This window comes from Malaclemys terrapin, chromosome 4 (genome assembly GCF_027887155.1).
Source record: "Malaclemys terrapin pileata isolate rMalTer1 chromosome 4, rMalTer1.hap1, whole genome shotgun sequence".
NCBI lineage: Eukaryota > Metazoa > Chordata > Testudines > Emydidae > Malaclemys > Malaclemys terrapin.
The window spans coordinates 31,410,235-31,434,738 of NC_071508.1; the positions used below are offsets into that span (position 1 = coordinate 31,410,235).

The 24,504-nt window shown below is 43.5% G+C and overlaps 1 protein-coding gene and 1 pseudogene across 1 annotated transcript; both read right to left on the reverse strand.

The window, feature by feature from the left end:
• The window catches only part of LOC128836079 (proto-oncogene Mas-like), a 62,619-nt pseudogene that overhangs the window by 35,436 nt on the left and 2,679 nt on the right, over positions 1-24,504 (reverse strand).
• LOC128837376 (olfactory receptor 4S2-like) lies at positions 3,702-19,094 on the reverse strand. Its single transcript, XM_054028523.1, has 2 exons — positions 19,055-19,094; positions 3,702-4,684 (listed from the first exon to the last, which is right to left on the reverse strand). Exon 2 carries the CDS (start codon positions 4,638-4,640, stop codon positions 3,702-3,704), a length of 939 nt encoding a protein of 312 aa, XP_053884498.1. The 5' UTR covers positions 4,641-4,684; positions 19,055-19,094.

The following is a 24,504-nucleotide window of genomic DNA, read 5'->3' on the forward strand; positions in this document are numbered from 1 at the left end:
CAAACCCTTGGGTCTTAAAACAAGGAGAAATTAACCATTCCCCCTCCTTTCCCCCACCAATTCCTGGTGAGTCCAGATCCAACCCCTTGGATCTTAAAACAAGGAAAAATCAATCAGGTTCTTAAAAAGAAGGCTTTTAATTAAAGAAAGAAAGAGGTAAAAAATCAGGATGGAAAATAACTTTACAGGGTAATCAGATTCAAAGAGCCCAGAGGAACCCCCTCTAGCCTTAGGTTCAAAGTTACAGCAAACAGAGGTAAACCCTCTAGCAAAAGGAACATTTACAATTTGAGAAAACAAAGATAAACTAACACGTCTTGCCTGGCTGTTACTTACAAGTTTGAAATATGAGAGACTTGTTCAGAAAGATTTGGAGAGCCTGGATTCATGTCTGGTCCCTCTTAGTCCCAAGAGCGAACAACCCCCAAAACAAAGAGCACAAACAAATGCCTTCCCTCCTCAAGACTTGAAAGTATCTTGTCCCCTTAAAGGTCCTTTGGGTCAGGTGTCAGCCAGGTTACCTGAGCTTCTTAAACCTTTACAGGTAAAAGGATTTTGGTGTCTCTGGCCAGGAGTGATTTTATAGTATTGTATGCAGGAGGGTTGTTACCCTTCCCTTTATAGTTGTGACACAGGCCAGTAAGCCTAATTTCATTACCGCACAAATTGGTTGAAACTATAGTAAAGAACAGAATTGTCAGACACACAGATAAACACAATATATTGGGGAAGAGTCAACGTAGCTTTTGTTAAGGGAAATCATGCCTCAGCAATCTATTAGAATTCTTTGAAGTAGTCAACAGGCAGGTGGATAAGGATGATCCAGTTGTTATAGTGTACTTGAACTTTTAGAAAGCCTTTGACAAGATCCCACACCAAAGGCTCGAAAGCAAAGTAAGCAATCACGGGATAAGAGGGATGGTCTTCTCCTAGATCAGAACTGGTTAAAAGATAAAAAAACAATTACATTTAGGAATAAATGGTTACTTTTCACAATGGAGAGAGGTAAATAGCAGAGTCCCCCAAGGATCTATACTGGGATCAGTGCTGTTCAACAGATTCATAAATGATCTGAAAAAAGGGGTAGGTGGCAAGTGAGGTGGCAAAATTTGCAGATAGAAAAATTCTCAAGATAATTAAGTCCACAGCTGACTCTGAAGAGTTACAAAGAGACCTCACAAAACTGGGTAACTGGGCAACAAAATGGCAGATGAAATTCAATGTTGATAAGTGCAAAGCAATGCACATTGGAAAACAACCCCAACTATACATACAAAATAATGGGGTCTAGATTAGCTGTTGCCACCCAAGAAAGAGATCTTGGAGTCATTGTGGATAGTTGTTTGAAAACATCCACTCAATGTGCAGTGGCAGTCAAAAAACAGATAATGTTGGGAATCATTAGGAAAGACAGAAAATAATATATTGCCTCTATATAAATCCATGGTACACCCACATCTCTAAAACTGCGTGCAGATGTGGTCACCCCATCTCAAAAAAGAATATCGGAATTGGGAAAGGTTCAGAAAGGGGCAAGAAAAATTATTAGAGGTATGGAACAGCTTCCATATGAGGAGAGATTAATAAGACTGGAACTTTTCAGTTTGGAAAAGAGACGACTGGCGGGGGAGGGGGAGAATATGATATAGGTCTATGAATCATGACTGGTGTGGAGAAAGTAAATTTATTAAGTGTTATTTACTGCTCATAACACAAGAACTAGGGGTCAAAGGAAATTAATAGGCAGCAGGTTTAAAATAAAGAAAAGGAAGGATTTCTTCATACAACACATAGTGAACCTCTGGAACTGTTTGCCTAAGGATGTTGTGAAGGCCAAGACTATAACAGGGTTAAAAAAACAACTAGATACATTTATGGAGAATAGGTACATCAATAACTATTAGCCAGGATAGGCAGGGATGGTTTCCCTACCCTCTGTTTGCCAGAAGCTGGGAATGGGCCACAGAGGATGGATCACTTGATTACCTGTTCTGTTCATTCCCTCTGAAGTACCTGGCATTGGCCACTATTGGAAGACAGAATACTGGGCTAGATGGACCATTGGTCTGATCCACTATGGCCGTTCTTACTGGTAAAGTTTCAAACTTTTTTTCCAAAATTGCTCCCGTGCTCCATTTTTCTCAATAGGACTGAAACCACAAGTTGCCCTCAGTTAAGATGGCCAGGACTGCTCCACAGCCTTTGCAGATGGCCATGAGGTTGTCCCTAGTAAAATGGCCTCTGCCTCCCTTTCATTCCAAGGGGACAGAAGCCAGCCTACTCTCAAGAAAGATGGCTGCTTCCCTTTTGTGCTAAAAATCTCCATTAATATCTGGTTAGTTTCATTCTCTTTTAAAATTATCATGGCTTTACAACAACAGGATGCAATATAAAATGGTATATTATCAGGCAAGGACAGAAGAATCCCATGCATTGCTACAGGCTGGGGACTGACTGGCTAAGCAGAAAAGGACCTGGGGATTACAGTGGACAAGAAGCTAGATATGACTCAACAGAGTGCCCTTATTCCAAGAAGGCTAACAGCATACCTGGCTGCATTAGCAGAAGCATTGCCAGCAGATCGAGGGAAGCGATTATTCCCCTCTATTCAGCACTGGTCAGACCACGTGGGGAGTATTGCGTCCAGTTCTGGGCCCCCCACTACAGAAAGGATGTGGACAAATTGGAAAGAGTCCATCAGAGGGCAATGAAAATGATTAGGGGGCTGGGGCACTTGACTTATGAGGAGAGGCGAAGGTAACTGGGCTTATTTAGTCTGAAGAAGTGAAGAGTGAGGGAGGATTTGATATCAGCCTTCAACTACCTGAAGGGGGGTTCCAAAGAGGATAGAGCTAGGCTGTTCTCAGTGGTGGCAGATGACACAACAAGGAGCAATGGTCTCAAGTTGCATTGTGGGAGGTCTAGGCTGGATATTAGGAAACACTATTTCACTAGAAGGGTGGTAAAGTAATGGGATGGGTTACCCAGGGAAGTGGTGGAATCTCCATCCTTAGAGGTTTTTAAGGCCCAGCTTGACAAAGCTGGGATGATTTAGTTGGTGTTGGTCCTGCTTTGAGCAGGGGGTTGGACTAGATGACCTCTTGAGGTCTCTTCTAACCATAATCTGTGATTCTATGTCAGCTGTTGGTTTTCCACTGGGTGGAATAAATTAGTGTGTATATATAGAGAAACATTCTATTAAAAAGAAGTTGAGGTGGAGAGGGCAGAATTGTGGCTGACTGGATGGTGTACTTGAACTGTGCTTTTCCTATTTTTATTTTATCATTGTATTCTTTATTCATATAGTGGTAACAGCTACAAGTCCCACCATGGGCCAGAGCCCCAATTTCAAAGGTGCTGTACAGACACAGAACAAAAAGACAGCCACTGCTCCAAAGAGCTTACAATCTAAGTAAAATGTGGTTAATGTTTGAGTCTTTTAAATGTTCACCATCACAGAATGATTCCCAGGGTATCCATTATTTATTAATTAGAAATTTAGTGTCTGAATAATCTTACCAATATGAACATTTAAAATAGAACCATTGCAGTCACTGAAAGAGGTTTGGCAGTATTCTGCATTCATGAAAAAACAAGAGGAATGTTCACTGATGAACTGAAAGCAAGACATAAATATTTTTTTAAAATCTCTCATGAATATTATCATTTTCCTCCTGGTTTGTATAACACAATTCTGCATGTCACCCTATTGATTTCCCATCTGACATCACTTTTCTGCTCCATAATTTTCTCATGGCACTTTTCACCTCCTCATTTCTTAGTGTGTAGATCAGCGGATTCAGCATGGGGGTGATAACGGTGTAGAATACAGCAACCATCTTGTCCTCTGATAAGTGGCTAGAAGGTCGGATGTAGGTGAACGTGCAAGGCCCAAAAAATAAAATCACTACAGCAATATGGGAGCCACAGGTGGAGAGAGCTTTACGACGCCCTTCAGAAGAATGTGTCCTTAAGGAGATTAAAATCACAATGTAGGATATAACCAAGAGAAGGAAACAACCCAAAGCAATCATCCCACTATTAGCAACAACTATGATGCCGACAACATAGGTGTCGGCACAAGCCAGTTGTAGCAAAGGGTGAACATCACAGAAATAATGGTCAATCTCATTGGGCCCACAGAAGGGTAACTGGGTGGTTATAAGAGTCTGTACCATGGAATGCACAAAGCCCCCTACCCATGAGGCCACCACCATCTGGCCACATACACGCCTGGTCATGATGGTTGTGTAGTGGAGGGGTTTGCAGATTGCAATGTAGCAATCGTAGGCCATCACTGTGAGGATGAAGATCTCAGTGCAACCAAAGAAATGGACTCCGAACAGCTGTGCTATGCAGCCAATGAAGGAGATTATTTTTTTCTCAGTGAGGAAGTCTACAATCATTTTAGGGGCTGTGACAGAAGAGTAGCAGATGTCTACAAAGGATAGGTAACTCAGGAAGAAATACATGGGTGAGTTCAGATGCTGACTGCTAACTATAGTGAGAACAATGAGGAGGTTTCCAATAACAATGCTTATATAGAAGCATAAAAACAGCACAAAACACATTTTCTGCAGCTTCTGATTCTGGGAGAGGCCCAAGAGGACAAATTCAGTCACACTGCTTATATTCGCCATGTGCTCTGGTTAAGTGATGGCTGAGTGATATGGAGCTAATTTACCTGCCAAAATAAAGGAATTATATCATTAATGTACATATATTGACCAATTATTACATTAATGTCAAGCTTATCTACCCAGAGGTAGATATTGACCAAGGTGAAGGTAAGATCAAGATTATCTAAACAAGCAATCAATTTTTCTTTCCACTAAAATCAAGCTGTTCAGTTTTCACCAATGTCAGTAGGATTCTGACCAGACTGATGTGTCAAGATGCTTGGATGGAGTGGGGGCAGGGGGAAGTCGTTAGAGTTCGATGAGGCCCACTCACCCTAAAAATCACTGCTTCACCCCTGAGTGGCTGAATGGTCATTTTAATAGAACTCAGGTTTTTCTGATTTTCACCCAAATCAAGTGAATAGTATCCGTTCATGCCTAGACCATTCCCTGAAATTTTGTAATTAATTGGATGTGGTTTTCAGAGCTTATTGCATTACAGAACAACAAAGTTTATTGAGTCATGTCTAGGGCCACTCTTTGCTCAGTCAACTGTTTAACAATGTATTATTTTACTATGGTACTATGGGAGCCAAGTATCTGAACACCTCACAATTTTTAAGTTGCTTATTCTCACAACACCCCCAGGAGGTAGGGAAGTTATATCAACTTCCTTTTAGAAGATAGGGCCTGAAGCACAGAGACTTAGGGCTTGTCTCCACAGTGGGGTAATAAGCACATACAGGAGTGTGATTTTTAAAGAGCACTAAGGTGTTACCCATTAGTTGGTCCATGTAGCAGCTGATTGTGTGCAATAACAGTTCCCTAGGCTAGGTCTATACTACCCGCCTGAATCGGCGGGTAGAAATCGACCTCTCGGGGATCGATTTATCGCGTCCTGTCAGGACGCGATAATCGATCCCCAAATCGGCGCTCTTACTCCACCAGCGGAGGTGGTAGTAAGCGCCGCCGACAGAAAGCCGCAGAAGTCTATTTTGCCGCCGTCCTCACAACGGGGTAAGTCGGCTGCGATACGTCGAATTCAGCTACGCTATTCACGTAGCTGAATTTGCGTATCTTAAATCGACTCCCCGCTGTAGTGTAGATGTACCCCTAGTGTACTTTCGCATATTGATTTGTTTAAGATCACACAGTGTATCTGTGATAGAGCACAAAACCAAACCCAACTTTTCTGGGTCACCAGCAAGTGGTCTAGCTACTGGGCCATCCTTCCGCATTGACATAGCTTCAAGATCTGCCCCTCTAATTTTTGTAGGAGAGTTAATAAAAGTAACCTATGAGTTCAAACATCTCATGCATGGGTCCAGTATTCAGTAAAATCAGTGGAAAGACTCCCATTGATTTCAATGGGCTTTGGAGAAGGAAATCAAGTTCTCTATGACAATGTTTGGAGGGTAGTTTAGACTATATGAACAAGAAATAACAGAGGCCAAATCATCCACACACACCCCAAGATTGATGGGTGAAGCATCCCACCCTTCCCTTATAGAAGAAGGTGTTAAGCTGTCTTTGCTGCATTGTTTCCGCTTTCTCTGCATACTTCAAGGGCTGGAATTCACGTAAGGGGAGGGGATAAGGAGTGGGTAGGCCTACGTAGATAGAGTGAGGGATACAGATCATCCCCTCTTGGCTCAGCAGAGATTAGGTAGAAAGATTTATACAGGCTGGGGCTATGCTACCTGTTCTGCTGCCCCCATGCATTATAAAGAGGCCCCATTGAGGGATGCCCAGGGTCAGCCCTGGCCAGGGAGTGCATGTTTCCATGTGCACTTAATGTGAAATACAAGAGTGCTTGGATTTGGGGTGCACTTATTAGCATTTTTACATAATGTAATTTCTCACCTTGACAACTGACCCTAGTACAGAATTCCAGAGAGAGGGCCAGAGCCCCAGCTGGTGTCAATCAGCTTTGCTACATGGAAGTCAATGGGGCAGAGCAATAGCGTTCCATAGAAAACAATGGGCCTGACTTCCAGCTGGTATAAATTGGCATTCCATTGACATCAAACTAGCTCCTTTGATTTACACCAGCTTTGGTTCTGGCCCATACTTTTTTGGCCTTGTGTTCCAAAATATTTTAAAATCTTCCAAGCCATAGAAAATATTCAACATATCCTTGAGGAAGAGCACCCCTCTGTTGTTATGGATTTATTTATTTATTTATTGCCTTCCCCACTCTATAGCTAGCAGTAGGCCTGCCTCCATCTAACAAACAAGTTAGTATAAAGAAATGACCATTGAGCCATTCATACTGCATGCACCAGTTCAATGTACTGAATCTGACCATTTGTGCATGCAAAAGAAAATCAGATAATTGCATGTACACATTGGTACTGATCTATGCAATCACTGCATCTGCACATAGGCTTGGATAGCTCATCATTACATGGGGCTTTGAAAAATGTCATTGTTAAATGAATATTTCCTAATTTAAAATAATTAATGTCCAGCAGGAAGTGAACTGAGACCACCAATGCCTTTCATACAGACAAGTGAACAGACATTTGGGGAGGGTGAAGTCAGCCATCTTACTCAAATCACTGTAGTTTTGGAAATAGCGTGTGGTTGGAGCAGGAAAACTGATGAAACGAAGATTCTGTTTTCAAGAACACACCTTCTTATTAGTAACAGCAGGGGATTGAAACACAGGAAATAGAGGAGAGAAGGCGTTTTTTTTAAAGTGGGATTCTTTCAGAATGCCATGAGGGATCAGTGCTTCTTTCAAAATAATTGTTATGATCAGTGATGTATATGCTCGTTTCATTTCTGTTGCCATGCTCTAACAGCCTGCTTCTTATTACTTAATGCCTTTTGTTCAGGCCAGCATCCAGGGTGTCCTAGACATCAAAGAGCAAAATCCAGACCTTTCTTTGAGAAAGTGATCCCATCAGAGACACTTCCATCCTGATAAAGCTAATGCATCAATGAACAAGTTAAAGGGACAGCATCAAATTGATATGTAATCCAATAACAAACAAGTTCAATAAAGACCTAGACCCTGCCCCTGTGTTCCCAGCCATATGGGGAAGGGGGTATGATCATTTGTCTTTTTTTTTTTTTAATGTTTTTCTCACCCCGCATGCTGTGTGAAGAGACCCACACAGAAACATTGAGAGAAACTGACTAAGACCTTGTTTTCATTGGAAAGATTTAACAGTTAAAGATATAGATATAACCCACCCCACCCCCAGAGTGGACACTCCTAGTCCTTGTCTACATGCAAAAACTTGTGATGCTTTCACTATCCCAGTATAAAGTAGTACAATCCCCAGCATGGATTCAGTTATACCAGTACAAGAGTGGCTATATCACTATAGCTTATGCAGGTAGGAGAATAGGCTATACCCTTATACACACATTTCTACTAGTATAACTGGTTCCACACGAGCTGTTATACTAATATAACTATTTCAGTTTTCTTTAAAAAAAGAAACTTCATAGCCAAATGCATAGATGAATAGATTTTCAGGCCAGAAGGGACCACTGAATCAAAGTCTGAATGCCTGTATAACGTAGACCTTTAAATTTCAGCCAGTTACCCCTTTATTGTGCCCAATAACTTGTGTTTAACTAAAAGCATATCTTCCAGAAAGGCATCTGGTCTTGATCTGAAGACATCAAGACATGCAGAATTCACTGCTTCCCTTGGTTCAGTGGTTAATCACCCTCTGTTTAAAAAAAAATTGCATTTTATTTCTAATTTGCATTTGTCTGGCTTTTATTTCCAGACATTGGTTCTTGTCATGCCCGTCTCTGGTAGAGTAAAGAATCTTTTAGTACTTAGTATTTGCTACCTGTGAAAGTACTTACACACTGATCACTGCACCTCTTGATCACTGTGACCCCTAAATCTTTTTTATAGTCACTGCTTTCCAGGAGACAGTCCCTCATTCTGTAGGTCAACATTCCTTGTTCCTAGATGTATGACCTTGCAGTAGTTATACAGTTAGAAAAACTGTTTAGACCAGGCCTTCTTCTGACATAAGTGTGGCTTATTTGATTTAACTGAATCCCCTTCCCAAGTGATATAAGCAAAGACCAAAAAAAGCATGCTTACACCAGAATGAACATTTCTGCATTTGGGGTAATACTGGTATAACTATATCAATTTCAATCATTTAAGGATATACCTACATGGGAAAGTTTTGGGTAAGTCTTAATGCAGAAATTTTGGTCATGTCATAACTCAAATTTATTGATGTTCACGAACACTAGAATCCTGAATCTAGATGTTCTATAAACATTTGTTTCTGGTTGCGCTGCAGCCCAGGGTGAACCAAGTCCAGGAATAAATATTTGAAGAGTGTCTAGGTCAGCATTTACAATCATGTTACACAGCTCAAATTAACTGGAAATCAGTTAAATTTACAGCATTGCCAAAAATTCTCATCTAGACAAAGCCTACCTGGCCATGTGGCCATGCTGTAAATTGGGAAACACTGAAACTGACAATATACAAAAGTGCAGTCAGATGCAGAGTAACTAAACTGGGGAAATTCTCCCTCCCCCCTCCCCCCCCTGAAAAAAATATTAAATTACAGTGATGTTAGGTGCCACTTGTAACAGTAGGTAGAACATTTTCAGATGTAAGTGTGAAGTTTACACAGCCTGTAGTGTAGATGTAGCCTAAGTGTGATTCTCCTGCTTATGTATACATTCTCACACTAGCTCTAGCATGAGTCTAAATAGTACAGCTGTGGTTGGACAGACAACAGCAGCACAGACACAACTGGGCTGTTCAGAGTACATACAACCTCCCCTGAAACCGGTGGGTACTTGGCATGGCTCAGCTGTGCCTTCACAGCTGCTACCCAGGCTACCACAACTAGACTGCTCTTTATACTTGCTAGCTTAATGAGAGCTGCTTGCGTACATGCACTTGAACAGGGGAAATTATACCCCTATCTCGTAGTACAGATGTAGCCTTAGGGTGTCCTTCAGATTTGAGGCAAAGGAATCAGTACTTTTTGTGGTGTGTTTATGGAGCTAGGTGCTGTACAGGGTCTTGATCCAGGACCAGGGCTCCTAGGCACTATGGAAACCACCACCACCAAGATTTTGGGCCCAGTTCATTCTTGCCCTGCACAATGGTTGCCCTTCACACCCACTTCGCACTGACGTAAGTGACTCTGGAAGATGCTGGCCAAGGAAGAATCAGGCTCAGAGCCCACAACCTTATGGCTGGCCAGCACCCAGTAGGAAATGAACTGGCATCCCAATCACACAAATAAATACTGTCCCCGTTGGCTGTTTGGGCAAAGAGGCTAAGAAACAAAATGGCCAAAGATACTGAACTTCTGTCTGATCTACAGATGGGGTGTTTTCAGGTAAAAAATAAGGCCTATTTTTGTTGATTGCCTTGAAGCTAGCCATTCTGCACACTGAGGACTTCATTGTCCAGGCCTATAAATCTAGTCCCTTTTCCTCAGAACTAAACTCAGTTAATTATACCAAAGCAGTTAGTAGAATACAAAGTGTTTTATCTCCTTGTCTGTCTCATCCACCTGTTGTGTCTTCCTTTTAGGGTATGTGTACACTGCAATCAAAGTTAAGCCTGCTGCACATGTAGACATATCTGAGCTAGCTAGCTTGAAAAAACAATACACACCAAGGGTTTCGGGCAGGGCTGCAAAGCTCATGCTGCTGCTGCTCTGCTGTGTTATTAGAGAGTGTAAAAGCTACCTCAGGCACATCTACATGTGCTGCAATCACATCTAATTTCAGTGTACACACCCCCTTAGACTATAAATCCTCTGGGGCAGGGACTATAGATTTCTGCAGCACTTGGGGCTCTAGCGTGACTGTCCTCTGTCTAACACAATTAGAGCTGGACAAATTTTTTCAGCCAAAACTTTTTGGCCAAAAAAAAAAAAAAAAAAAGCAGATTCAGTGACACCAAAACATTTCACAAATTGGTGTTGGTGTTACTGAATTGTTTCAGCCAAAAAAGTTTTTAAAAATCTGAAAAAAAGAGAATGTTTCAACATTTTCTAAAGTGAAATGTTTTGATTTTTTCAGTTAAAGATGACATTTTGAAATTTCCTTCAGTTACATTAAACATAAAAGCATTCAAAAATGCTCAAAGTAAAAAAAAAAAACATTCAGTTTGAATGTTTCATTTGACACAACATGAATTCTTTTCAAACTTTCACTTTGCCAAAAAATTCAGGAGTTGGTTTGACCCAAAGCTATATTTTTTTAAAAAATTCTTTTGAATTGCCAGCAATCTAAAAAAAAATATTTGCATGGTCCTAGTCACAATTTAACAATAAATAGCAGAATTTCCTGTCCACATGATTTCAGCAAGAGATAGGTTGGGGCAGGCAGACAGACTAGATTAAAATTTTAAAGAATATTTCCTTTGTTGTGCTTTCTACAGTTGTAGAAGAAAAAGCCAAACAAGCTATAAAACTTACCCTGCCTGTGTCTGCAGATTCCAGCAGTCTCCTGAGTGTTATTTGGTTTTTATCTCCCCAGCTTCTACCTGCTCCTGTGATAAAGTCTTTAAAGAATAAAACACGTAAAGCATGGGATGCTTTACACAGGGCTTCCTGTACTGTGGCATCAGAAAATCATTTCAGTAAAGGTCCCCTGATTTGTAAATCCCACAAAACCTGTCCTCAGTCATCCCATGCAAACTGTAATCTGTCACTCTCCTTTATCAATGTGGTACCTAAGTGCTTTGTACCAAGATGAAGATGATGAACTGATTTACTGGACTAGACAGAAGACAACCCATGAATGCAAAGTGGTTTTCTTATCCAGGTATCTCAGAAAGCAGCAGAAGCCAGGTCTGACTTTCTGGGAAGAAAGTGATCTAAGTACCTGTCTCCATCTTGCACCCTGTAAAAATCTGTCTGGATCCTTGGGGAGGAAAAAATGTGTCTGTGTCCTGATTACAAAGTTATAGCAGAAATCTTTAAAGTAAGTTAGGTGCTGGTAGTAAATCACTGACTTTGATAATGAGTTCCCAGAAGCATTTCAATATTTCCCCATCGGAAATAGCCGAAGGAGCAGCTGAAGTTTATATTGGACAAGTGTTTCTGGCAAATGTTTAATTAGTCCCTTTAGCTCTTTTCAGAGTCTCTCATTAAGTAGGACTGATAGATGTTAAGGCCAGCAGGAACCATTAGATCACCTAATCTGACCTCCTTAGAACTATAGGGTTTGGAGTCCAGTGCTAATAAGGTCCATTTATTATCTACTTCACTTATACTCTTATTTTTAACGTCAGGTATTCAAGTGAAAACAGGTGACAGAAATTACAAGAAAAGCCAAAACAAGAGTAGCCCATCTCTAATGGATGAGACAGGGGGCAGGCCATCACAGAAGCATTCTCACATGTCCCTTAACTAATGTAATAATAATGCATAGCTCTTATAGAGTGTGTCTCATCTGTAGGTCAAAGCACTTTACATTTTACAGGTGAGGAAACTAAGGCAGAGTGTTGCTCAGGGTTGCCCAGCAGGCCAGTGGCAGAATCAGCACAGAACCCAGGTCTCCTAAGCAGGGCCGGCTTTAGGCCAATTCCACCAATTCCCCTGAATCGGGCCCCGCGCCTAAGAGGGCCCCGCGCCCAGTGGCAGGGCTGCCGGGGTGGGGGCAAGTGGCCAAGAATCCCTTCCCTGGCTAGAGGCTCCTTTTTAATTTTTACTCATCCGGCAGCGCTCCGGGTCTTCGGCGACACTTCAGCGGCGGGTCCTTCACTCGCTCTGGGTCTTCGGCAGCAGGTCCTTCAGTGCCACCAAAGACCCGGAGCGAGTGAAGGACAAACTGCCGAAGACTACTAGTGCCACCCGGTGAGTACAAGCCCCAGATGTTTTTTTACGTGTTTTTTCTTTTTTCAGTCATCCTTGCCGGGGCCCCGTCAAAACTGTTCGAATCGGGCCCCGCACTTCCTAAAGCCGGCTCTGCTCCTAAGTCCCAGTCCAGTGCACTAGTCTCTCAACCACACCCCCTACCAATAAAAATATTGCCACATATTTTTTGACATATGCATTTGATCCAAACACAGCTGTTCAAGTCCTTTACAATGATAGACTCAAGGAGCTCCGTCTATTTGGCTTAACAAAGAAGGTTAAGGGGTGACTTGATCACAGTCTGTAGGTACCTACATGGGGAACAAATATTCAATAATGGTCTCTTCAATCTAGCAGAGAAAGAATGATCCAAAGGCGGAAAGTTGAAACTAGACAAATTCAGACTGGAAATAAGGTGTGGTTTTTTTACAATGAGTGTAACAAACCACTGGAACAATTTACCAAGGGTCCTGGTGGAATCTCCACTGCTGGCAATTTTAAAATCAAGATTGGATGTTTTTCTGAAAGATATGTTCTAGGAATGGTTTTGGGGAAGTTCTCTGGCCTGTGTGATCCAGGTCAGACTAGATGGTCACAGTGGTTCCTTCTAGCCTTGGAATCTATGAATTATAGAGATGGTAGATTTGCTAAAAAAGCCCTCTTCAATCTAGAGGAGAAAGGCAAAATAAGAGCCAATAACTGGAAGCTGAAGCTGGACAAATTCACACTGGAAGGTACAATTTTTTAACAGAGACAGTACCATTGAACAAGCTAGCAAGCACAGTGGTGGATTTACCATATCTTGATGTCTTCAGATCAAGAGTGGATGCCTCTCTGGAAGATATGATTTAGTTAAACACAAGTTATTGGGCTCAGTTCGGGGGTAATGAGTGAAATTTAATGACCTATGATATATAGGAGGTCAAATTAATAGGCAGCAGATTTAAAAAACAAACAAAAGGAAGTACTTCTTGACGCAATGTAGTCAACCTGTGAAACCTGTTGCCAGGGGATGTTATGAAGGTCAAAAGTATAACTGGGTTCAAAACAGAATTAGTTAAGTTCATGCAGGATTGGTCCAATCAGTGACTATTAGCCAAGATGGTCAAGGAAGCAACCCCATGCTTTGGGCATCTAAGCCTCTGACTTCCAAAACCGGGGACTGAACAGGGGATCGATCACTCAATTGCCCTTTTCTGTTCAGTCCCTCTGAAGCTTCTTGCACTGGCCACTGTCAGAGGACAGGATACTGGGCTAGATGAACCATGGGTGTGACCCAGTATGGCTGTTCTTAAATTAGATGATATAATGGTCCCTTCTGGCCTTGAAATCTATGCAAATAGTGTTTGTGTAAAAGAACTAGAGGAAAGCTGAGCCCATGCTAATGTTTTGCAATTCCTCTCAGAGACATACTAATGCCTATTTTGCAGGGAGATCTTGGACCTGGTCCAGTTTGGGGGACTCTACCAGACATGTTCTTCATGTTATGCACAGCTGACTTGCAATTGCTTGAATGATGTCAACTGCTAGAACCAGAAAGAGTAATTCAGAAAACATAGCAAACAGAAGACATCCTTAATGAAAAACTATGATTTCATGATTCTTTTAAGGTCAGGCTGATTTCTCCACTGTGGGGAGAGGAAAATCAGGCCCACAGGGTTTCTATCCCTTTCCCAAAGAGGAAAAGGAAGCCAGCATGTGCTTATTCCTTGAATGGATAGCATGTTACTGCCAGCTGCTCTGTACCTCTGGCCCCATGCTACCGCCAGTTAGTTCTGCAGGCAGAGGAATCTCTGGTGCCCCCTGCTGCTGACTTCACATATCACAGGCAGTCAATTAATGTTCATCTCTCTCTCTTGGGCATACAGCTTGGCATACAAGCTTAATACGTTTTAGAGTGGCAGCCGTGTTAGTCTGTATCCACAAAAAGAACAGGAGTACTTGTGGCACCTTAGACACTAACAATTTTATTTGAGCATAAGCTTTCCCACAAAAGCTTATGCTCAAATAAATGTGTTAGTCTCTAAGCTTAATATGCAGATCTTGGTCTCTTTGACAGACCAGGGAGTAATGGTCTCAAATTGCAGTGGGGGAGCTTTAGGTTGGATATGAGGAAAAACTTTCACTAGGAGGATGGTGAAGCACTGGAATGGGTTACCTAGGGAGGTGGTGGTATCTCTCTCCTTAGAGGTTTTTAAGGTCAGGCTTGACAAAGCCCTGGCTGGGATGATTTAGTTGGGGATTGGTCCTGCTTTGAGCAGGGGGTTGGACTAGATGACCTCCTGAGGTCCCTTCCAACTCTGATATTCTATGTTGTTACACAAGCAACAAAATGTTAGGTTTAGGTGAGGGCTAAGGGTTGAAGTTGGAGGTTAGGGCTAGAGCATCAGAAAGTTTCCTCTGCCTCCAGCATGAAATGGGAATTCTGTAGCCCTCGTTTTAGTGGAAATCAGGCTGCTGAAGCCTTTCCCCCCCAACTCCCATCCATCCTGCACCCCATTAGCTGGGCCCCTCACCCTCATTCTAGCCAGTCTCTCCAACTAGGCCTCTTGCCCCCCACTGGGCAATGACTTGGAAGAAAACAAAAATCACTGATAAAGTTTATAGACAACAATTAATAACTTCAGTAAAGTTAAGATCAGCATCCTACCACTGTGAGAGAAAGTCTAGGTAGGCTCATTTTAATAATGAGGAAACTAGTCAAAAAGGACCTAACAACAAAAGTAAGGAAATTAAAATCCTTAGAGCACCCATGGCAATGACTCAAGCAGCCATAATAGATTCCCAGAAGTTACTTATCCCCCAAATCACAAAACCAGAAGTGGGAAGGGAAAAAAAGAAACCACACACCTCCATGTGGCTGAATGGCAAAGCTCAAGAAATTAGCTGAGCCAAATAGGTATCCTTCAGAAAATGGAATTCTAATCCCCAGGAATCCAAGAGCACATTCACAACAACGCATAAAGTGTAAAATGGAATTAGGAGGGCCAAGAGGGAACTTGAAAAGAAAGTAGTCAAGGACCTAAAAGCCACCAACTGTATATTCTTTCATGCTGTTAGAAAGACTGTCAGAGAATCAGTGATATATGCAGTGTAACCATGTCACTCTCAGGATATTAGAGGGAATATCTTTCATTGGACCAACTTCTGTTGGTGAGAGAGATGCTTTTGAGCTTGAAGAAAAGCTCTGTGGGGCTCACAAGTTTCTCTTGCTCACTGTAATGGTGTGGAACCCACCTCTTGTGAGCACCCCCTTCTGGTCAGGTGTGTCTGCACTTCTCTCAGTTATAGTGACTCCTTCTGGCAGTTTCTCATGACTCAGCCCTCCATCCAAGTCACTGTGTGTACAGAACACAATTCAAACAGACCCCTTCCAGGGTATTAAACCAACAAAGTCTTTAAGCACTCCTGGCCCTAGTAAGGGGCTGTACCCATAGTGCTTCCTCCCTGGAGACTCTTTTCCACTCTGGTCTGTTCTCACTCCAGCTTGGCCTCCTAACAGTTCAGATCGCCTTCTGGGGGTTTATGACTGTGCAGTTGTAGGACACTTCCCCTGTGGCCAGCCAGGAGCACCGTCTGCATTCCTGTGGCTCCAACACAGAACTAACACTGGGCAGCAGGGCAGCTTCTTTTATGCTACCCTGCAACCCTCTGATTGGCTAGCCCCTTGAAGCCTCCCCATGATTGGGTGCTTTTCTGCAGCCACTCTAGGCTGCTTGGAGGACTTAGCTCCCCTACTCCTTTTCTGTGACAGATATTATAGGACTCTGAGGCCTCCAGCAGGGACCCCTTCACTGTCTATATCCTGAACTTGGGTATTGCTGATTTTGGCTTCCTCCTCTCCACAGCTGCTTTTCACATCATCAGTGTGGTTCAATATTTACATGTTTTAATGTAGCTCATTTTTACTTATGGATATCATTTAACATGTAGGCTCTGTTCCCATACAACACAAACCTGTATCTCCTGAGGACCATCAGCTCCAAGAGGTGTGTGTCCATCCTCTATCCTTTTTAGATACAACAAATCCTGCATTTTGTCAGGGGGTTAGATTAGATGACCCTTGCAGTTCCTTCTAGCCCCGTGGTTCTATGATTCCATGATTCTACCTCATCTACTGCAGACGCCGCCACCCAAAGCAATTGTCTGCCATTGTATGAGCCCTGTTGTGTGCACAGTGCAGACCCCACCAGGCCCCACTGAACAGGCCCCACGAGACCCCACTCAAAACACTGCACAGACCTCACCAGGCCCCTCAGACACTGCACAGGATTGCAGTGGGGGGCTGAGGGCAATTCGGACTCTTAATCTGATAAGAGGCCATATATCTAGGAACTGGTGACTCAGTACATTGTATTATTGCTGGGGATACAGGCCTGTGTGACTCCCTGGGGCCTCTGAATGGACTCATATGCTAAATAAGGTTTTGTCCCTGCCTAGATCCAGGGTTGTGGAAGGGAACCAGGACATTGGACCTAGTGGGAGGCAACAGGCCTCTCTGATACATGACTTGGGATTAGAGATGCATCTAACATACGGTGACCAGATGAGAGGAAGAAAATATCTGGACACGGGGTGGAGGGTGGGGGTCCGCCGCCGGAGCCAAAAAAAAAAAAAAAAGCCGAGTGCTGCTGGCGGAGCAAAAGAAAAAAAAAAATATATCGAGACAAATTTTTATCGGGACGTCTGGTCACCCTAATCTAACAAAACTCAGGGTGTCCCTGCCACAAAGGAATCAATAAAGAACCTGGCCTGAGTTGTAGGCAATAAGATCTACGGTTTGGTGATCTTGGGCAGAGGTTGATATTCTACGATATCCAAGGTAACCCAACTCAGCCTGTTATATAAAATTGTCTGTGAAACCAGCAAATGTTGGAGACAAATAGCCTGGCACAAACTGGATTGTTAAATTAAAGGGCACCTGGTAAATCACAGGTTGGCATGGAAATGAGGTGATGGGTTCTAGAAATGGGAATGTTTATACACGATATCTCCAAAATGTGTTTTGACTGGTTAATGCTAATGGAATATAATTGCCACCCCCTCATAGATTTCATTTACCGGGGAGGAGGGTATGTAAATGGCTGCAGTGGGGGTGGGCAGAAAAGAGTGAGCTTTGCCATCATGGTTGCCACCCCCACTGTCTCCTGAGACCCCCAGGACCCACCTTGACACCACAAGGCCTTTGTCATCCTGAGCCCGAAAGGCATCCTGACTACACCAAGCCAGAGAGCAGGAACCAGATGCTATTGCCCCCACCATTGGCTTCTGCTAAATCCTGGACAACACCGGGGACCTGAGTCTGGGGTTCCTGCTATCACCTGTTTCCTTTGGTGTTATTTTCCTTTCCCACCTTATACCTTCTCTGTCCTATCCCTTTCCTTGTGCCTTTTTAACCAGATTCTGGCTGAATTGCCAAGACAACTCCACCTTTTGCAAAAGTGCTGTGAGCTGGTGACCAGAAAGGCAGCTACACTGGTATAAGTAAGCCATTTCTCTTAGTGACCAATCAGACTGTGGGGTGGGAGCTGTGTTTCTCCAGTAGGGAGGCTGCAAATGAACATAAGCACCGGAGACAATAGATTCATTTATATCTTTTCTGTTCTCTCCCATTTTGTGTGGCTGTGCCTTGTTTTGTACGAAAGGAAACAGGATTGAACTTCAACAACAAAACAAGCAAAGTTCTGGAGCAGCTATACTAACTTTTTCTCTCTTCTCTGAAAAGGAGGAAGGATACCACCTTTAACATTATCACCAAAAAAAAACCTGTCAAACCTGGGTTTCCCCTATAAAAGACTATGTAGATAAAGGTAAAGGGAATATGAGGTCATGATACAATGAAAGGCTGAGCAAATACTTTCCATTTTAAATGCTTTAACAGTTTTCCCCCTTCTTGTTCTGTGCCTTTAATAAAAGGCTAAAAAAATTGTTAATGGTGGTAGTTACTATGGGCATCGCCAGCGATAACTTGATAAGAAACAGCAGACCACACTGAGCCGTTTGACGAACAGCGAACAAGAGTTTCAATAACATATCCTTGTTGGGCCCAAGGAGACCCCCTAACAAAACAGTGGAGTTTACTCATCCTTCACATTTAATACAGTCCAAGGAAGGAGGTCAGATTCAGCCAGTTGACATGGTTAGAGGGCTAGCTGTACCTTGACCCCTTTTCAGTCTCATTCTGTCCTGTCACTCCTCACAGCTTGCAACCCCTCCATTTTCCCTCTCAGACACTGCCCATAATCTATAGCTCCTCTCTTTACCAACCATGTTTCCTCAACTCATCCAACTAGGTTTGGCACCTGCAAGAGACTTCCTTTCAGGAGCTGTGACCCATTTGTAAATCAGAGATTCAGAACAGCTTCTTCAACACAAAGTATTTATCCTTAGGTACACAACAACCAGGGAGAAGAGGGTTAAAGGGCCTTCACACCTATGTGTCATCTAAAGCTTAGCATTGCCCTCAAGGCTTAGGCAAGCCAAATACATCCCAAGGAACACCCCACTGCTGGGGACTGGGTAGCCATCTGCTTCCTTGCAGTCATTGCCTTCCCCTTGAACTCAAGGCCTCAGGCCTTTTATCTACCCAAGAGTGCTTTGTTTGATGTTACTCACCTGAAGTCTTTAATCGCCTTCCCCTCTCCCCTGTCCCAAGCCAGGGATGATGGTCCCAGCATGGTCAGAGACAACATTTCAAAGACATTGACACCTATATTGTCTGTTAAGTATCAGTGACTGGGTTATCTGAAGCCCTTATCTGCCTTTCCATGGATGGACATGGGGCCGGGGCGGGGAGGGAGCTCCATCAGGAGATAATCCTTAGAACCTATGTAACAAACAGAATAATGAAAATCAGATATGCAGAGGTACACAAAATAGTCATAAATTCTTCACATCAATACAAGAAGGGCTGTGTGCCTTATTTTTGTGTTTTATTTGTGTCATTGGAATGTCAGTTAATGATACTGCCAAGAATGACCTTGAGCAGATCACTGCAGACTACGTGGCTGAGGGAACTGGGATTATTTAGTCTGCAGAAGAGAAGAGTGAGGGGGGATTTGATAGCCGCTTTCAACTACCTGAAAGGGAGTTCCAAAGAGGATGGATCTAGACTGTTCTCAGTGGTACCAGATGACAGAACAAGGAGTAATGGTCTCAAGTTGCAGTGGGGGAGGTTTAGGTTGGATATTAGGAAAAACTTTTTCACTAGGAGGATGGTGAAGCATTGGAATGGGTTAGCTAGGGAGGTGGTGGAATCTCCTTCCTTAGAAGTTTTTAAGGTCAGGCTTGACAAAGCCCTGGCTGGGATGATTTAGTTGAGGATTGGTCCTGCTTTGAGAAGGGGGTTGGACTAGATGACCTCCTGAGGTCTCTTTTAACCCTGATTACACATAGGGTGACCAGATGTCCAGATTTTATAGGGACAGTTCTGATATTTGGGTTTTGTATTATATAGGTGCCTATTACCCCTCACCTTCTGTCATGATTTTTCACACTTGCTGTCTGGTCACCCCAATTACATGTAAATGTGCAAAAATATGCATATGGGCTTCTCACCAGCACTGATGTTATCAAACATCAGGCAGTGTCAGAACTCTGTTCCCCTCCTCTGATCTGCTGAACATAAAGGAAACAGCTTGCCAAAGATTAATTCTCAGGGATAGATAATCGTAGCAAGCTGCTCTTATCTGAGAAAGAGTCTCATTGGAGGAGAAGGTATCTGTACTTGCGTCTGTCTTTGTAGTGCTTGTGTGTGTAGAGGCCTGTAGGGGCAGTGTGCTGGGAGGGCAGCCGAGCCCTGATTAGGGGGCCTATAAAAGCGGCCACCCAGCCAGGCAGCGGCACAGGAGCTGGCAAACAGGGCTGCTAACAGGGGAGTTTGAGTGGGAGTCTCATTGCAGGAGAAGGTATCTGTACTTGCGTCTGTCTTTGTAGTGCTTGTGTGTGTAGAGGCCTGTAGGGGCAGTGTGCTGGGAGGGCAGCTGAGCCCTGATTAGGAGGTGGAGCTTGGCTGATTAGGGGTCCTATAAAAGCAGCCACGCAGCAGCACAGGAGCTGGCAAACAGGGCTGCTAATAGGGGAGTTTGAGTGGGAGTTTACAGGGGGAGGCGGAAGGGGAGGCAGGAGGGCACGGTGTCCTGTGTGCTGTGTTTCCCCAGGTGCAGTGGGCAGAGACTATAGCAGCCATGAGCCAGGCAGTGGGGGACACAATGCAGATGATTGCATGTGGCAGCTGCGGTATGTACATGGTACTAGCGGGGGTGCCTGAACAGAGGTATGTCTGTATGAAGTGCCGCCTAATAGAGCTGCTGGAAGAAAAGATCCGAGGGTTGGAGATGCAGGTAGATACCCTGGTAGAGTTTAGAAGGGGGTTTGAGCAGCTAATGGAGCAAAGGCAAGGAGTGGCTGAAGGGGAATGCTCAGGGGTACAGGTGGAAGCAGGGGCTAAGGTCTGTGAGGGGGGAATGTCAGGGGGAGAACAAGAGCAGTGGAAGCATGTGACCGTGAGAAGCAGGCCAAGGAAAAGGAGGGCCAGCGAAGGGGAAATAGAACTCAGGAACAGGTTTGGCTGTTTGGATAACGAGGAGGGGGGGCAGCAGGTGGTAACTGAAGATGAGAGGGTGAGGAAGAAGAGAAGAGCAGCTAGTCCAATAGAGAGAGGGGAGGAGTTGATGGAGACAGCACCAATTCTGGGCCCCGGGAGGATTCAGGATAGCACAAGGGGGACTATAAGGGAAAATAGGAACAGACAGGGGTTGTGACTACAGGGAATAGGGGATAGATTAGTAGATCGCACTGTCACCAGGCAAAGGCAGGTTTATGTGATTGGGGACTCCTTACTGAGGAGGTTAGACAGGCCTGTGACCAGGGCAGACCCAGAAAACAGAAGGGTGTGCTGTCTACCGGGCACTAAGATACAGGATGTGGACCTGCGGTTGAAAAGGATCCTAAAAGGAGCAGGTAAGAACCCCTTGATCATCCTTCAGGTAGGAATGAATGACACGGCTAGGTTCTTGCTAGAGAGAATCAAGAGAGATTATGCCAGGCTGGGGATGATGCTTAAGGAAATCGAGGCTCAGATTATCTTCAGTGGGATTCTGCCTGTTCCTAGAGAAGGGCAGCAAAGGGCTGACAGAATTGTGATGATAAATAGTTGGCTAAGGGAGTGGTGCTATAAGGAGGGCTTTGGGATGTATGGCCACTAGGAGGCTTTCGGGGACAGACAACTGTTCTCACGGGATGGACTTCACCTGAGTAGGGAAGGAAATAGACTTCTGGGAGGGAGGCTGGCTCATCTCATCAAAAGAGCTTTAAACTAGGAATTTGGGGAAGACGGTTGGGAGATGTCCAGTTAATCTCCATGCCAGATTCCAACATTGAAAAGTAGGGTGATTAGATAAGAATAGATATAGCTAGGGGGAAGGGATTGGACATAAGAAGGAGGGGGGGGATGGACAGTACGGGGTCCGTACCAAATTGCATAACTAATGGGAGAGAGGCTAAACAGCATACATTAAGATGTTTATACACCAATGCGAGAAGCCTAGGTAACAAAATGGAGGAATTGGAGTTCCTGGTCCAAGAAATGAAACCAGATATTGTAGGAATAACCGAAACATGGTGGAACGGTAGTCATGACTGGAGTACAGGTATGTAAGGGTACGTGCTGTTTAGGAACGACCGGAACAAAGGTAAAGGTGGGAGAGTAGCATTGTATGTCAATAATGAGGTAAACTGTAAAGAAATAATAACTGATGGAATGGATAAGACGGAGTCTGTCTGGGCAATACTCACACTGGGTAAAAGAACTACTAGAGCCTCCCCTGGGATAGTGCTTGGAGTGTGCTATAGACCACCGGGATCTAGCCTGGATACGGACAGAGAACTATTTAATGTTTTTAGGGAAGTAAATACTAATAGGAACTGTGTAATCATGGGAGACTTTAACTTCTCGGATATAGATTGGGGAACAAATGCTAGTAACAATAATAGGGCTCAGATGTTCCTAGACGTGCTAGCTGATGAATTCCTTCATCAAGTAGTAGCTGAACCGATGAGGGGGGATGCCATTTTAGATTTGGTTTTGGTGAGTAGTGAGGACCTCGTTGAGGAAATGGTTGTAGGGGACAACCTTGGCTCGAGTGATCATGAGCTAATTCGGTTTAAACTAATTGGAAGGATTAACAGAATTAAATCGGAGACTAGGGGTTTACGATTTCAAAAAGGCTAACTTTAACAAATTAAGGCGCCTAGTTAGGGAAGTGGATTGGGCTAACATATTTATGGATCTAAAGGCGGATGGCGCCTGGGATTATTTCAAGTTAAAGTTGCAGGAGCTGTCGGAGGCCTGTATCCCAAGAAAGGGAAAACTGTTAGTAGGCAGGAGATTTAGACCGAGCTGGATGAGCGAGTGTCTCAAAGGGGTGATTAAGAAAAAACAGAAAGCGTACAAAGAGTGGAAGAGGGGAGGGATAAGCAAGGAAACCTACCTTATTGAGGTCAAAGCATGTAGAGATGGAGTGAGAGAGGCTAAAAGCCGTGTAGAGTTGGACCTTGCAAGGGGAATTAAAACCAATAGTAAGAGGTTTTATAGCCATATAAATAGGAAGAAAACAAAGAAAGAAGAAGTGGGACCGCTGAAGACTGTAGATGGAGTGGAGATTAAGGATAATCTAGGCATGGCACAATATCTAAATGAATATTTTGCATCGGTCTTTAATGAGGCTAATGAAGGGTTTAGGAATAGAGGCAGCGTGACAGAGGGGAATAAAGGAGGGTAAATTGACATTACCGTATCCAAGGTAGAAGCCAAACTTGAACAGCTTAACGGGACTAAATCGGGTGGACTGGATGGTCTTCATCCAAGAATATTGAAGGAACTGGCACGAGAAATTGCAAACCCGTTAGCGATAATTTTTAATGAATCTGTAAACTCAGGGGTGGTACCGTTGGACTGGAGAATAGCTAATGTAGTTCCTATTTTCAAGAAAGGGAAAAAAAGTGACTCGGGTAACTACAGGCCTGTTAGTTTAACATCTGTAGTATGCAAGGTCTTGGAAAAAATTTTGAAGGAGAAAGTAGTTAAGGACCTTGAGGTCAATGGCAATTGGGACAAATTACAACACGGTTTTACGAAAGGCAGATCGTGCCAAACCAACCTGATCTCCTTCTTTGAGAAAGTAACAGACCTTTTAGATAAAGGAAATGCGGTGGATCTAATATACCTCGATTTCAGTAAAGCATTTGATATGGTACCACACGAGGAATTATTGGTTAAATTGGAAAAGATGGGGATCGATATGAAAATCCAGAGGTGGATAAAGAACTGGTTAGAGAGGAGACTGCAGCGGGTCATACTGAAAGGTGTACTGTCAGGTTGGAGGGAGGTCACCAGTGGAGTTCCTCAAGGTTCGGTTTTGGGTCCGATTTTATTTAATCTATTTATTACTGACCTCGGAACCAAATGTAGGAGTGGGCTGATAAAGTTTGTGGATGACACAAAGTTGGGAGGTATTGCCAATTTGGAGAAGGATCGGGATATCCTGCAGGGAGACTTGGATGACCTTGTAAATTGGAGTAATAGTAATAGGATGAAATTTAATAGTGAAAAGTGTAAGGTGATGCATTTAGGGATGACTAACAAGAATTTTAGTTATAAGCTGGGGACTCATCGGTTGGAAGTAACAGAGGAGGAGAAGGACCTCGGAGTTCTGGTTGACTGCAGGATGACTATGAGTCGGCAATGTGACGTGGCTGTGAAAAAAGCTAATGCGGTCTTGGGAAGCATTAGGCGAGGTATATCTAGTAGGGATAGGGAGGTGCTGCTTCCGTTATACAAGGCACTGGTGAGACCTCATTTGGAGTACTGTGTGCAGTTCTGGTCTCCCATGTTTAAAAAGGATGAACTCAAACTGGAACGGGTACAGAGAAGGGCCACTAGGATGATCCGAGGAATGGAAAACCTGTCGTATGAAAGGAGACTTGAGGAGCTTGGTTTGTTTACCTTAACCAAAAGAAGGCTGAGGGGGGATATGATTGCTCTCTTTAAATATATCAGAGGGATA